Source organism: Carassius auratus, chromosome 49, assembly GCF_003368295.1.
Source record: "Carassius auratus strain Wakin chromosome 49, ASM336829v1, whole genome shotgun sequence".
Taxonomy (NCBI): domain Eukaryota; kingdom Metazoa; phylum Chordata; class Actinopteri; order Cypriniformes; family Cyprinidae; genus Carassius; species Carassius auratus.
In genome coordinates, this window is record NC_039291.1 from 16,125,335 (window position 1) to 16,141,085 (window position 15,751).

The 15,751-nt window shown below is 39.7% G+C and overlaps 2 protein-coding genes across 2 annotated transcripts in view; both read left to right on the forward strand.

Annotated features, from left to right (window-relative positions):
- The window catches only part of LOC113066357 (collagen alpha-1(XXI) chain-like), a 39,092-nt gene extending 25,846 nt beyond the window's left edge, over nt 1-13,246 (forward strand). The window contains exons 23-29 of the mRNA XM_026238276.1: nt 4,839-4,883; nt 5,875-5,907; nt 6,622-6,768; nt 7,054-7,108; nt 10,701-10,892; nt 10,991-11,068; nt 12,031-13,246. Of these exons, the coding sequence (XP_026094061.1) occupies nt 4,839-4,883; nt 5,875-5,907; nt 6,622-6,768; nt 7,054-7,108; nt 10,701-10,892; nt 10,991-11,068; nt 12,031-12,221 (741 nt within the window). The 3' untranslated portion in view covers nt 12,222-13,246. The remainder of the gene's footprint in view (nt 1-4,838; nt 4,884-5,874; nt 5,908-6,621; nt 6,769-7,053; nt 7,109-10,700; nt 10,893-10,990; nt 11,069-12,030) is intronic.
- Nucleotides 13,247-13,385: 139 nt separating this feature from the next.
- Nucleotides 13,386-14,689, forward strand: LOC113065968 (C-C chemokine receptor type 1-like). Its single transcript, XM_026237499.1, has 2 exons — nt 13,386-13,457; nt 13,522-14,689. The coding sequence occupies exon 2, from the start codon at nt 13,541-13,543 to the stop codon at nt 14,531-14,533; it is 993 nt and encodes a 330-aa protein (XP_026093284.1). The 5' UTR covers nt 13,386-13,457; nt 13,522-13,540; the 3' UTR covers nt 14,534-14,689.
- The last annotated feature ends 1,062 nt before the right edge of the window (nt 14,690-15,751 follow it).

Sequence of the window (15,751 nt, forward strand, 5' to 3'; positions counted from 1 at the left end):
ATTCAGATTCGTTTCTGATCTCAGATGTATCTCTAAACTAGATGTTTGAGTCGTAATGATAAGCTTAGTGCGGAATTAGTGTTAACTTTATCACTCTTAAAACTGATATGTGTCATTTTTTGGAAGATCAAATCAAATCTCATCTCTATAGACCGAGATTAGTAGAAATGAGACATCAGAGGCAGAGCAGACATTGCTGTGTCTGTTTGATGAGCAATGGCCAACGAAACCTGTTTGGAAATATTACTTTTTGAAATTGTGTTTGGTGTTGCTAGTGATGCAAAAATGACACACAAGTCCAAGAAACCAAAATGTTTGAGCTTCAAAAAGAACAGCAAGATGCAATAAAAGAAAGTCATTTTTGTACATGTCTCCTGATGAGATTAATATGATAAACAGATTTAATTTAATGACATTAATACAAGTAAAACATTGCTGAACATCTCGTTTACGTTCGTAACCCTCGTTCCCTGATGGAGAGAACGGAGACGTTATGTCGAACGACATATGGGGTCTCACTTGGGAGTCCAATCATCTCTGAGTTTAAGAGAAAACACCAATTAAAATTGGCTAGTGGATTTAAGATACCTGAGCCACTCCCCGTGCCAACGGGTATAAATAGGGCGATAGGTGCCTCCACTCATTAGGTTTTACGCTGAGGAGCCGTGAACGTGTCCCGGCAACAGCAACCGGTTCAAGGTTGTGGCATGGGGACATAACGTCTCCGTTCCCTCCATCAGGGAACGAGGGTTACGTACGTAAACAAGACGTTCCCTATCTGTCGGTCACTATGAGTTATGTCGAACGACATATGGGGTCTTATCGAAAACGACACAACCTGAACACCGTCACAACCCTGTGGCGCTGCAATTGTCGACAAGCCTGGCGTGCCTCAAAAGATACGCTTAAGGTCGCAACCTTCCCAAAGCCCCAGCACAAATTCACTGACCTTGGTACCGAAGGGGCCAAAGGGAGAGTACATCGCAGCTGGAGGAGGCCATGTTGCTGTTCCGCCCACACAAAGTTAGTGGAAGGGATTTCAACCTTCGGAGAAAGATTGCTTCAAATCTTCCCTATTTGTTCTTTCAGCTTGGCAGGATGATGGGGAAGCGAGCCGTAGGAAAAGGTCGCTACGGAGACCACATCCTACCTGTAGGGAGGTGACATGTGGAGATACTGATATGGACTGGCCTGGGGGCAGTACTACATATGAAATGGGTCTCTGAGGCAGGTCCTACCTTAGAGTAGGGATGGAACAGCTGCCAGAAGAGACTGACAGAGCAGGTCTGTCAAGGGAAGACACAGGTTTGCCAAGAGGGAAACCTTACCGTGGAAGAATACACATATGGGATTGCCTGTAGGGATGTGGATAGCGCGCAGCGACTTGAGACTCCAGAGGAGGAGATGACGGGCGAGTTGAGACATGCGACATGATCATAGACCACCCTGCCGGTTGATGTATGAAACAGCCACAGTGTTGTCCGTGCGGACCAACACGTGCCTGTCTAGCAACAGAGGCCGGAACCACTGTAAGGCTAGATGCACTGCCAGCAACTCCAGACAGTTGATGTGCCAAAGCATTCGAGATCCTGTCCAGGACCCTGAAGCTGCCTGCCCGTTGCATGTCGCGCCCCAGCCCGTGTTGGAGGCATCTGTTGTGACAACAACGTGCCGGGACACTTGTTCTAAGGGCACGCCGGCCTGTAGAAAGGCACAAGAACACACAAAAACACATTTCTTAGAAGACTTCGCGGCCGGGAGTGACACGGGGGGCGACGCTCTCCGGCCTCGAAGAACTCTCAGCACGGGGCGGAGCTGGTGTGGAGGATGCAGGGGGGCACCCACGGTGATGAGCAGGCCGAGGCACTGCCCGCGACGGAATGGTGGCAACCGGAGGATCACGTCGGGGCAAGATGTGCTGGATAGCCTCAGTCTGCTTTTGCACCGCCGAGAACTGCTGGGCAAAGTCCTCGACAGTGTCGCCAAACAGGCCTGCCTGGGAGACGGGAGCATCGAGAAAGCGGGCTTTGTCAACGTCTCTAATCTTGGCCAGGGTCAGCCAGAGATCAACGTGGACATCGCCTTCCCAAGGGACCGCGCCGTGACCTTCGTCGCCCGTAAGTCGAAGTCAGTCGCCGTGCGCAGTTCCTGCATTAACCTCGGGTCGGTACCACCCTCGTGCATGGATTTCAGTGCCTTGGCTTGGAGACGCGGACGATTCCTTCAAGTGGCGGCGTTTTGTGGGCACAGGTGCACCGCAACCGCTCTCTCCACCTGGGGAATGTCCACGTACCCCCTGGCTGCCCCGCCATCGAGGGTGGTGAGGATGGAAGAGGGAGACGAGCGGTTTCTGGCCGTGAAAGGGGCCGTCCACGACTTCGTCACCTCTTCATGCACCTCCGGGAAGAAAGGAACTGGGGCAGAACGAGGTTGTGGGCCGCGCTCCGCACCGAGAAACCAATCATCCAGCCGCTAGGGCTCAGGGCTGGGCGGTGTAGTTACCTCCAGCCCGATACTCACGGCTGCCCGGGCAAGCATGGCCGACAACTCCAAGTCATATTCGGCAGCAGCGACACCCCCTGAGGGGGGCAGCCCCGCCTCATCCTCATCCTCAGAGGTCGATAACCCATCCCCCGATGCAGCAATCGACATCTGATCCTCGGTGGCGCACCAGAAGACACGCTGGGGCCGCTGTAAGACTGCCCAGCAGAATTAATCGGCAGCAGCACGGGACAGGTGCTGCGGGAGGAGATAGAGTTCCGTGGTGCGTGGCCCGGCGGAGAAGCTCTCACTGTAACCCTCAGATCTCCCAGAGCGCCAGCCGGCGGTCCTCTAATAATAATAATAATTTATTACACTTTTATAATAAACTAAATCTACTTTTTTATATTTAAAATAGGGGTGTAACGGTTCACAAAATTCACGGTTCGGTTCGATACGATACACTGATGTCACGGTTCGGTTCGGTTCGGTTCGATACGTTTTAGATACAGCAAAATGTAAAAACATCTCAACTTTTCAGAATGCCGCAAGCGCACCGCGGGTCATGTGACAAGAACCAACCAATCAGCTTCATCCTTTCCCGTAACAACGTTGAGAGCTCAGCCAAGATGAAGGATCAGCTGATCATAGTTGTATATGGATTGCAATTTTGAAATAAATTTAGTAGCAGAGCTACTGCAAGCGATTTTTAGAGCTGCAAATCCATTTATCCTTTGCTGAAATTTCCGCGTCTCATGGAGAGAGCACGTCATTGTTGCTTAGCAAAGACAGACGCCTCATGAGCGCTTCTGCCCGAGCGCTTTGGAAAGGAGGAGAAAGACGTGCTTAGCGTTTTCCACGCGTTTTTAGGCACGATATGTGAACGGCCCCTAAGGCGCTCGCTCACTCAGCACGCGCTGAAGGCTCGTTGCAAAATGTCGAATGCCTTTAACAGACCAGAAATATAAGATCCTAAAATAACCAACAGGTCTGGTGTTTGGGTTGGATTCCCTGTAAGCTATAGTTTCTAAATGCTGCAGGGATAGTTTGCTGCGTGCATGTTTCTCCTTTTTTTTCGTCTTTTCCCAGATAGTACTGACGCATATATCCCAGATATTCCCGCTGGTGTTTTTTTTTATTTTTTTATTTTTTTGTAATCCTGCTGGTGTACCCTGTCATGTTGCAGATGCGACATACCGTTGTTTTTTTATCCACCACTCTCTTGCCATCACCATTATAGCTTAAAGGGAATCCAAAGTGCACCCAAACACCAGACCTGTTGGTTATTGGAGGATCTTCTCATTTCTAGTCTGTTAAACGCATTGGCTATTTTGCAACGAGCCTTCAGCGCGTACTGAGTGAGCGAGCGCCTGCTGAGTAGCCTAACATAAACATACAAGATGGTGTTTTTTTCTTCTTCGGGAGTGTCAGGGGCGTTGCCTGTTACGTTGTTTGGGTTATTGGGCTACCTTGTTGAACGCATATCATTATATTTCTCTCTCTCTCTCTCTTTTTTTTTTTTTTTCAAATATAATTAATTACTCCAATGAACCGTTCGGTATACATAATGCGTACCGCGTACCGAACCGAAAGCGTCGTACCGAACGGTTCAATACGAATACGCGTATCGTTACACCCCTAATTTAAAACTATATTTTGCTCTCCATATATTTACATTAATGACAATACATTCACGTGTGTCACATATGAAGAAAATGTTTGTTTATTTATTACTTGCATGAATATTATAACATATTTGAATCAAAATCAGCAGGAAGATACCTTACAATGTCTTAAAAAAATATTATATTGAAATATATATATATATATGTAAATTATACATGATTACATTATTATAAAGTTTTGATCTCTAGTAGGCAACTCCATCCACATTTTCTTGACTCTGAAATACATTTTGAAATATATTTTGGTATATTAAGGTTGACACTAAATATCCTTTCAATTTAAAAAATATATTCCTTCGAGCTTCACCGTTTACACATATATTCAGTGTATATTTAAAATGGAATTTGTCCCTAACAAATAAAAAAACCTTACTAAATAAAATGTAGTTTGGGTTTATGAAAGCATGGTTGCTAAATCATAAATGTCCTAATATTATAATCAGTAATTTCCAGTGATGGTTCTCATGCTGACACTGCTGCAGTATGATTAGTGTAGTGTACTGCTGCAGTCTCAGTAGGGTACACTAAGTGTTGTTGGCTCAGTGTCTCTCAGTTAAACGGGATGTGACACAGTCTTCTAAAGGTTATAGGGAGCCACCTACTGTTTTGAATGCTAATGATAACCTTTCAGAGTTTGGGACTCCTGCTAACACCGTCTCCTCTCATTCACAGGGTGAAAAAGGCAGCAAAGGCCTCCCAGGATTCCCTGGTTTTCCAGTAAGTGTACAATCTCCTCTCACCCAGCAGGGGGCGTGTCTTCTTACAGCGCCGCACCTCAACATCGACCACCATTATTGATGCATTGACTCCGCATTGATGTTTTCTTTTTCCGTAATATTTTGGATGAATATTTTAGCTGCGCTGCATATTGCTCTGGTGGTTTACTGCTAATTTACGGTCTCTGTTTTACGATTTAAATCCCACAGCAACAGTAATATACTGATTTGTGTCAAAAATAATATTGACAGCTTGTAAAATCAAAACAAGACTTCACACCTGTCATGAAACAGCAATTTCCATTTAGGAAAATTGTCATTTGAAGTAAAAACATATATGATACCTATTTGAAATGGCAATAATGTTATTTGTGTGTTTGTGTTATACATGTCTGGACACGTCATTTATATCCATCTATAAACTCGTTAATACATGTTGATATTATAGAAATAAATATAAAAGTGGTTTGTTAAAATAAAATTTCTCTCTCTATATACATATATTGTCAACATACTGTGTATATACTATATATAATACAATATAAAAAACATTAAATATATTATAATTTATGCACATATACAGATTTAACTATACAGTTTTATTATGTATATAGGAGGGTATGTCTTTTCAAATATATAAATGTGTTTATATAGCTTATATCTACAATTAGAACACAAAAGATGCATACAAAATAAATGGTGAGAAAGATCAACAGGGTTTTGTAACGCTTTGCTTCACTGTTTGATTGTATGAACTCGTACACATTATTGTAGTCTGAACCGTCCGATGCGCAGACACTGAAATGTTCATATTTTTGGACGTGACTCAGTGTGCAAAACACATGCAGGGCTTGAGAATCATTTCGTGGGGTTTCCCTGAGCTTTTCCTCCTGTCGTCTGCTGTGAAAACTGAGCTTGTCTTTGTGTTTAATAACAGATCTCTCTCTGATTTCATCACAAACGTTTCCTCTTTCTCATTCCTCCTGAATCAGGGCGAAGTGGGACCCAGAGGCAGCAAAGGAGAGGTTTGTAAATTTACACGAGTCAGTCACCTTTAAACAAATCCTGCCTATTACACAAGAAACCCGATGGTGTCCGCCTCCTAACAAGGAAGTCACATGGGACAGCAGAGCACTTCGGAGCGCTTTCAGGCGTTTACATTCGACAGCTTGAGAGTTAGACTAAGCTGCTTTCAGCGTGCTGTCAGAACAGCTAAAGGAAATATCCCATGTATATTTATTATTTTGTGTTTTGTTTATTTATTATATTAAATCAGTAGCAGTCATATGCAAATCAGTCGCTTCCTTTAAAAGAATGTAAAGAAATTGAGCATGTTTATTAAATATTTCTGTACTGTAGGTTAGCTCCACACTAGAGCTGCACATTTTTTCCAGAATATAATATTGTGATTATTTGATATGAAAAAGTTTAACTTTACATATTGCTGCTCAACTAAAGTTAAAATGTAACTTATTTATTTGTTATTTTTCAGTCTACTTGAATATGGTGACATATTATCAGGGCTATTATTGTTGACTATTTTTTGTTAATTAAAATATTTGAAAAATTTCAATTTAAATGAAAATGTCAAAAGTTGCCTTGGCTACTAATTGAAAATAGGTTTGTTAAATTACCTTTAATTTCTAATTAATATATGAATAAATACTAATAAAAAGTATATAAGTAATGCAAGTATGCGTGTACAGTAGGCTTTAAGAGCGGTGTTTTTAATCTACTAGAAAGGTACGCCGGGTGAAACTGGGGTCAAAGGTCGTGACGGACAGAAGGGAGACACGGGACACATGGGTGTAGTCGGACCGCGTGGATTCCCCGGTCAGGATGGTTTGCCAGGGCTTCCCGGCGCTCCGGGCTTTCCAGGGAAGCCTGTGAGTATTCTCACATTTCTCACAACTACATGATAGCAATTACAATTTTGTTACAGCCACCAGGTTTTCCTTTCGTAAGAAATAGACACATTGTAAACAAAGTAGGGCATGGGCTGGAGCAATGTCAGGACGCATCATTTGAACTGATTCATGAAAGAAACAACAAGGCCCGAGGTCAAGACTGTGTAATTGAGTCTCTTCCTGTATTATCTGTGAAGACTTCTCATCTCTATGTGTTTTTCATGTAGCGACGCCATCTAATGAGTGACTCAATGTGTGTTTCAGGGTAAGCCTCCCTCAGAGGAGTCCTTAATAAAACTCTGTGGGGACATTTTGAGAAGTGAGTATCCAACCTTGTTCAAGGTCATTATTCTCTTGAGAACAAAGAGCACAAGGAACGCTTTCTTTTCCCTTTTATAATACGAACAAGCCTGATATGTAAAGAGCCGAGAATAGCATGGGGCTTCCAATTAAAGCTGTTAGATAAAAGCAAAGTTCACTAGAAAGGAGCTTTTGTTACGGAAACTTGCTGAGCTATAAGAGTTTTCCAGTTTGCCTTGAATTAAAGTATAGTACAATCTGTTATCATTTTACTTTTTCCCCTGTGGTCCACTTACAAACCTAGTGAGCTGCCTCACTTCATAGTGTCTACATGTGGCCTTACCATCACAGAGACTTAAAACTGACTGATCTGAAATGATCTACTGTACTTTGACAGAAACTCCAGGGAGTTTTTTTTCTCTCCACTGGAATCAACAGTCAACTTGAATCACTGATGCCTTGACAACCAACCATTTTTTTGCCTTGATATCATTGATTTGTGTTATAGTTTAATTGTTTGTGGATACCACAAAATGAACTACAAATGCCTTAAACTGAATCCTAGCTCTCATCAAATTATTTGCTACTTCTGTTATATGGAGTAAACTCCCAAAATAGATCAACCCAAAATGAATGTTTAATGGTCAAGCTGAAGACTAGCCGATGTTACAAATCTGTTACAAATAGACTCGATGGGAAAAATGATGCATTTTTGCAAAACCCCAAAAACGTACCTATACATACAATTCACTCCTGTTTCTAGCTGAAAAGAGAGTTAGTGGCAGTAAAACACCAACAACCTTTTTGACCAACAATCTTTTTTTTGGATTTTGATGGTTTCATGGTTTATCAGGTTTTTTTAAATTTATTTTTTGTTTTTTATTTTTCCTGACTGTGCCTTTATGCGAATCGTAATGCATGACACAGTTGCAGAACTACTGCACTTTAATCACGATCCAAACATAAATACTACATGTAGCATGGGCAGTTTTTTGAAGTAAATTAGATTGAATATTTTCACAATCTGAATACGAACAACAGAATGGTCTGACCATAGCTTTGTGAAATGCTGCTATATAAAACATATCTGCACAAAACAGAAGCAGCAGACGGACTGAATAAGCCCTTTCACACACTAAATTACCGGTAAATTGCCGTAAAGAGATCATGTGTGAACAGGATCTTTTCAAAAATACCGTTAAATTTGTTCCGGCAATTTACTGGCATGAGAAGTTGTAACATTACCAGTAAATTGCCTGAATTCTGCTGTGTGTGAACGCAGAAGGAAAATTACCGGTATGAGCACCGGTGACGTAAGACGTCTACTCCGGGCTAATCATAACAATGTGACACATTCATGCACTGTTTAATAAAATAAAATAAATGTCATCCAACTGAAGCGACAGTGAAATTAAAGCGCTTCTCCTTATCTGGGTGGATGAAGAAATTTGTCGTCATCTGAGAGGAACTGTTAGTGATGCAATAACTTCTTCTTGCAATGCATTCACAGGACAAAGTCAGGTTATCAAAATAAACTGAAAACATTGTGTCTTAATATCTAAAAAATAAATGACCATCCCAAACGAAGTAGTAGTGGAAGTATTTCTTGTTCCTATTATGACTTTTGTCGATCTATTTGTGGATCCTGCTAGCCGGCCAGCACAGAGTGAGAGAGTTGATCTATGTTTGATCAGTTTAGCCTTCTCAAATCATCTAAAATAAAATCTAAAGATATAAAACAGCTCAAGCATGTAACGATGTGTTAACTTTAAACCCAGATACATATTGAATATTTTGTGCGGAGAGTGAAAGATAAAGCAAACAACAAAAAAATCTCAATACAATCATAATCCGTTTAGGAAGCGCGTCTAATGAGGAGATGACGAGTCAGGCAACTTCATCCTTTGCACACAGACTCAGAAAACACTAGTTTATTATTAAATAATTCAAATATATTTTTACTATTTCCCTCTGTCACATTCGTGGTAATTACATTTTTCCGGTGCGTTGCGATATCTTTTGAACTCAATTTGAACGCAGAACTGTTTATCTGCGCTGATAGACTATTTGATATGAATTTGGATCAGCATAGTCTACATTTGTGAACGCACCTTTTCTGCGATGTCGTGCGTCTTACCGACTGCAATTTACAATCGCAACTTCATTGTGCTGTTACTGCTTTCAAGACGAATTTCACTAAATTGGTCAGCTCCCGACAGCATCAGGTGTTTTATTAATGGTGAGTATAATTATTTAAACCATTCGTCTATTACGATGTCTCCATAACAAAAGCAGTTGCACGAATACTAAAGTTTGAAACAAAAATGAAACCATCAACAGAAATACTGATCACGTATTACCCTCCATGTTTATTGAGTATAGAGTTTATTGATGTCACAGAATTTACTGGTATTTTGGAATGGATGTGTGAATGGTGCTTTTCCGGAAAAAAGACTGAATGTCATTGACTGTGTGAACAGCGGATATTTGAATTTACTGGTAAAGTCGTTCCGGTAATTTTACGGCAATTTACTGGTATTACTGTGTGAAAGAGACTAATGAGACACAGATTCACTCTGTGACAGCAGGTGGCGCTTCTGGAACAGCAGCATTGCAGAGTTTCCCTGGTTACTGCTGTAAACAAAGCAGCACTGTGGTTTAAATGCTACATTAATATGCATTATATATGGAAGTAAGATGAAGCACCTAAAGAATTAGTTGTGTTATAAATAGTTCTAAAAGTAGTCTAACCATGCAGATAACCGAGACCTCCTTGTTAAAATGTAAGCAGGTTCACTAACTGGACTTTTCCAAGTTTCCATTTCAAGTGTTACAATTCATGCAAGCAGCAACATATCATTCAGTAGAAATGTTGCACAGGCACATTTTTCAAATGACCATGGGATTAAAAAAATTAACCCATTTTTTCGGTGAACCCATTTTTAGTGATCCTTCAATATTGACTAATTTACAGTATATTTTATTATCAACTTTTTTATGTTGCCTTGTCCACCATCCTGGATTTATTTTTTACTTCACATGACTTGGAAAACAGCAACATTAGTCATGCTTCTTTTTTGTGCCTCATGAGTTTCCTTATGACCATTTTCTTCCTGTTTTCCAACTCTTAAGCTGTGTCTGAAATCGCTCACTCATTCACTCATTCACTAATCCCTACATAGTGTATGGCAGTTTAGTTCACTATATCAAGAAGGAGTGAACAAAAAAATATTGTATTATTGTATGTAAATGTGGTGGTATATTGATGAATTTGATGCTAAATAAGTGATGTAACAGAAATAGTGATAAACTCAATATTGCCTATTACAGTATGTCTCCATTAAGGGGATTAGTGGAAAAAAAAGAACCAAAAAAAGAAAAAAAAAGTAGGGTGTCATTCTCTCCACCGATTGTTGGTTGGATAGAGGATGATCTAAATGCAAGTCCTGCACACATCACAAGAGAGTCCGTTGTTTCTGACATTTTAGTGCAATACGATGCATGTGAGAACAGACTGAGTAAATACTTGACTGGGTCAAGTAATTTCTCAAAATTCTCATCATATGACCCCTTGTGCTTCAGTCATCTCTACTATAATGCATCTCTCTCAGATCAGCTGCCGCAGCTACTGCAGATGATGAATCCTCAGCGCTGTGAACACTGTGAGACCATTAAGGGACCGCAGGGACCCCCTGGAGCTCCAGGGCCTAAAGGGTCCAGCGGGTCCCCTGGGTATCCCGGCAGACATGGTGCTCAGGGCTACCCAGGACCTCCGGGCATTCAAGGACCTCCGGGAGTCAAAGGTAACAGAGGCGTCTGGCTGTAACACTTCCAGATTATGTAAATGGATTTTGCTTTGGGTTTTTATTTTAATTGCATAACATGTTTGCCACTCTGTTAGGGGACATGGGCACAAGGGGATTTAAGGGCAATAAAGGAGAGAGCAGACCAGGATACCCAGGGCCTCCTGGAGACACAGGTACAATCGCATCACTACATTATTAACCCTCACAACACATTCAGGTCCTTTTCTACACAGAGGAAAACATCTGTAGTTTTTAGCTTTTAGGGGACAAACTTTGCAAAATGCATAATTCATTCGTCAGATTTTTTTTAAGATGTATTACCATTTAAACAAAAATGTTAATTATTCATGTTCTGGTAATTTTGGACCTGTGTCAAAAATACTTTTCACAAAATAATTTATAAAGTTATGTTAATGTAAAAAATAATAATAAATAAATAAAATAAAAATAACCTTTGCATATTTATCTTGTTGATGTTTTGTTAGAAATACATATACAGATTATATACAGATGTGAACTTTTTGAGCCACCAAGAAATATTAATTCAAATGAACACACACACACACACACACACACACACACACACACACACACACACACAGTGGAGATCAAAATTAGAGAATAATCTACACATTTCAGAAATATTGTTATTCTTCATCGGTCAAAATGTGTAGGAATATAAGCTGTAGGTAAACCACTGTTACACTAATATGTTTGACAAAATACTGTAACAAAGCATTTCAACAAAAACATTATTTTGTGAGAAAACACATTGATTTAAAATTAGAGAACATTAACCACCAACACACGAAAGATTACAACAAAATTGTAAATTCAGTAATAAGATAGTAATAACATGTTCACATGTAAACTGTTTGGACATTTACTCTTAACTTACAATATCAGATCAAGTATATTGTTTCATGTGAAAAATATTGCATTATGACTTTTATAAATGTCTTTGGGTCCAAATAGACCTAAGCTGTGAAAATAGTCAATAGATACTGAATGCATCAAGAGGGTTAATGTAATAATGTCTGATTCATCATGTGACTGTAATATACGGCACAAACGCGCAGCAGTTGGGAAGGAATCTTGTGTAACTGTCAGATTGTGTATTCCCTCAACACAACAGGGATTCAGGGTCCTCGCGGCAGTGATGGCATTGGCATTCCGGGCCCTCCGGGAATCACAGGTAAATCCGGGGCTCCGGGCGTTCCAGGGAAGCAAGGTCCCCCCGGGCCGGCCGGAGTGTGCGACATGTCCATCTGCTACCAATCATATGACCTCAGGGAGGAGCGCTACAGTAAAGGGCCCGATTTCTAACACACGCGCTTGAGTGAACACATGGGCTCAACTCTCAGACGGACAAAAGCCAAATCCAGAGGAATTTACCGACATGGCTTTGGACGTTGTCTGTGCATTGCTATGGTGCAAGGAAACATCAGGAGCTTGTAGAAGAACAACGGTCATTAGAGAGAAATTTAAAGACATGAAACCTGCCTTTTGATGCACAAAGAGTGGATCAGTAAACATCATTAGCACAATAGTACATACATGAGGTAATTTGCAAAACAATACTGCAAATATATTAATGTGGATAGATGTCAATGTCATGAACATTAGTTTAATTAATTATGAGGCAAATGGCTATTTTGTTTGCAACATGTTATGAGATGCAGTAATAAAAGCATTAGCTCGTTTGTGTTCTAGTACTAATGAAGACTTCAGGGACAGATATTAATAATAAAGTGGATAAGCTTCATGTTTAAGTTTGTGTTTGGCAAAAATATGTTTTTAATCTTGACTTCAACAATACTTGACTTGGGATGTTGGATTGGACAGCTTTTTAAGACACAGCTGCCATCATATTTTCATATTTAATTGAATTACTAACTGCTTAACATTGTTGGCTAGGTTGATTTAAACAAAGAGCAATTGTTGTTTTATATTATTTACATACTTGTGTACTTTTTTATTCTTGGCACTGCCTGAAGGGAAGGTAAATACACACTAACCTCACTGAATATTAAATAAAAGGAACACAAACCTTTATAATCAAAGCTATTCAGTTCTGTGTATTTTATTCTTCTCTTTTGGCAGTAAAGTGTTTCAGCTGTGTAAGGTTTGGCAGATGTAATTATTTTAAATACTGTTTTTGTAAGTCCATGCAAAGTGCTTGTTACATAAATATTGTCTTCCAGTGAAATCTTGGATATCTCAATTTTCTCTTCTATAATCTTTTTCTATCGAACATTCAATTCTTATCTGTTGTTTTATTCATATTTTTAAATGATGCAAATCTAATCTGTCAAGAATGACTTTGTGTGAATAAAATGTAATGGACACTTTGTGATTGGTCTGTGGTTTCTTGAGATGATGTATGTTGTCAAGGTTTTAAACACATGTCGAGTCTTGAGAAAATTCTGACATCACATAAAAAGGAAGTAGAGGAAGATTTCCAAGATATGATTCAGATTTGTGCAGCTGTAGACAGACACACATCCACATTAGAAGACTGCAGTTTCTATTAATGAACCGACAGTAACGCAGTACTTTGGGGTAAGTCTACAATCTGACTTATTTATCCAGCTTTTCATTTGAATAAACTGGCTCAATCCTGCAGGTTGTTGGTAGCCACCAAGATGGAAACGCCTAACACAACACCAGACGTTTATGAAGACTATTCGCTGATGACCGGTAGAACGGTTCAGTGCAACACCATCGCCATCAACAACTTCTGCCAACATTTTCTTCCACCCTTCTACTACATCATCTTCATCGTCAGCGTACTGGGCAACGGAGTGGTTCTGCTCGTCCTCTACAAGTTCGAAAAGCTCAACACGGTCACAAACATATTCCTCATCAACCTGCTGGCTTCCAATGCCATCTTCACCCTCACACTCCCGTTTCAAGCCGTTCATCATTCGGACCAGTGGATCTTCGGAGAAGCTCTGTGTAAGCTGGTCAATGTCGCAGACTATCTGGGCTTCTACAGCTCCATCCTCTTCCTCACCCTCATGACGTTCGACCGCTATCTGGCCGTGGTGCATTGTGTGGTCGCCAACAAACAGCGCAGAAGCTGCTACGCTGTGGTGCTTTCTGCAGTCGTCTGGATCATTAGCCTCCTCGCTAGCCTCGAACCCTTCCTCCACTTCACCGTTGAAGAGTATCCGATGGAAGGACTGGTGTGTGAAGACTCCAGCGACGCTCAGTGGAAAGTCTTCAGTCTCTATAATCAGTTCGTGTTGTTTTTTATCCTGCCGTTGACTGTATTCGTCTACTGCTACTTCAGGATAACGCTGACCGTCCTGGCCACGAGGATGACAGGCAAACACCGCACCGTGTGGCTCATTTTCATCATCGTCCTGATGTTTTTCACATTCTGGAGCCCGTATAACATTATACTGATAATAAACGATAATCAAGATCCCAAGCAGTGTAATAGCAGCCTCTTGTATGCGCAGTACGTCACCAGTAACATCGCCCGCTTGTATTTCTGCATTAACCCTTTATTTTACACCTTTCTGGGAAGGAAGTTTCAGAATCATGTGCGAGGCATGTTAGTGAATCAGGTCCCGTGTTTATCAGACCGGATCAGTGTCAGCGCAAGCAGCAGAACATTAGCGAAAGACTGAGTGATTACTGCAAGCGTTGAGCTTTCGTCAACATTCACGCTTTTATTCTACGTGCCTTTATAGAAAAAATTGCAATGAACTAGCAAATGATTTGTAGATGAACTTGATTGATGTTTATACACAGTATAATAAACTGCTGTGACTTCAGAAATAATCATAAAGATTTGTGTTTCTCGCTGAATTACTGATGTGTTTCTTTTATGTGATTCAGGGTTATTATAGTTAACTAAAACCAACAACTTAAATATTTTGTTTCTTAAGTTAAAATAAACTAAAAAAAAAAAAAAAAAAAAAAAAAAAATGTTGTTCAACACGTTGCCAAGGAAACATTTCTTATTTTCCTTTATCTTGATGCACTAAAATGACTAAAACTGTGATTACAATGAATAAATGTAATGTAATGTAAAAAAATATAATTTATAAATATAATTTAAAATATAAAGAATGAAAACTAAACATTAATAAAAACTATATTATATAGTATCTCAATGATTCATCAAAAAGTATTTTAAACAGTATTACATTGTTTAAGTATTACATTGTTTAAGTATTAAGTAATTAAAAAAAGTTACATTTTTAGATTTTATTTTATTTTGACCTTAACATTAAACACACACACACACACACACACACACACACACACACACACACACACACACACACACACACACACACACACACACACACACACACACACCAGGCTTAATATAAGAACTAGAGAGTGTTTGTGAGTTGTAATAATGTAAAGAGTCAAACACACATAAACAATATTTGCCATATCAGTCTGGCCATTAACCAACAGCGGAAAATGTTAACATGGACATGCGTTGTTTAATTATTGAAATATTAACGTCCTCAAAGACATTTCAATAAACATTCAAAATAAACATTATTAAACATGAAAATAAATTGCTTGAGAAGTGCTTTTTCTGCATCACTGAGATTTTATTATTGAATAATTGTATTTATAAACTTTCTGTTTTCATTTAAATTTGTTAAAGTTTTACCATTTTAGCTGCCATTTTAATCTTTATGTCTCTATTTATTTCTTTATTTATTAGTTTAGTACTTCAAATTATTTTTTATTATCACTTTTGTACCTGTTTTATAAAATGTCAACACCAACATTTAAATAATACCTATTTCCGTTTTGTATTAAAACCTACGACATATTTAGTATTTAGAAGAGATTCACTTCATGGCAGGTGTTAACCCCAA

Coding starts and splice junctions, on each gene's coding strand:
- LOC113065968 (XM_026237499.1), top strand. CDS start 13,541: ATGGAAACGCCTAACACAACACCAGACGTTTATGAAGACTATTCGCTG.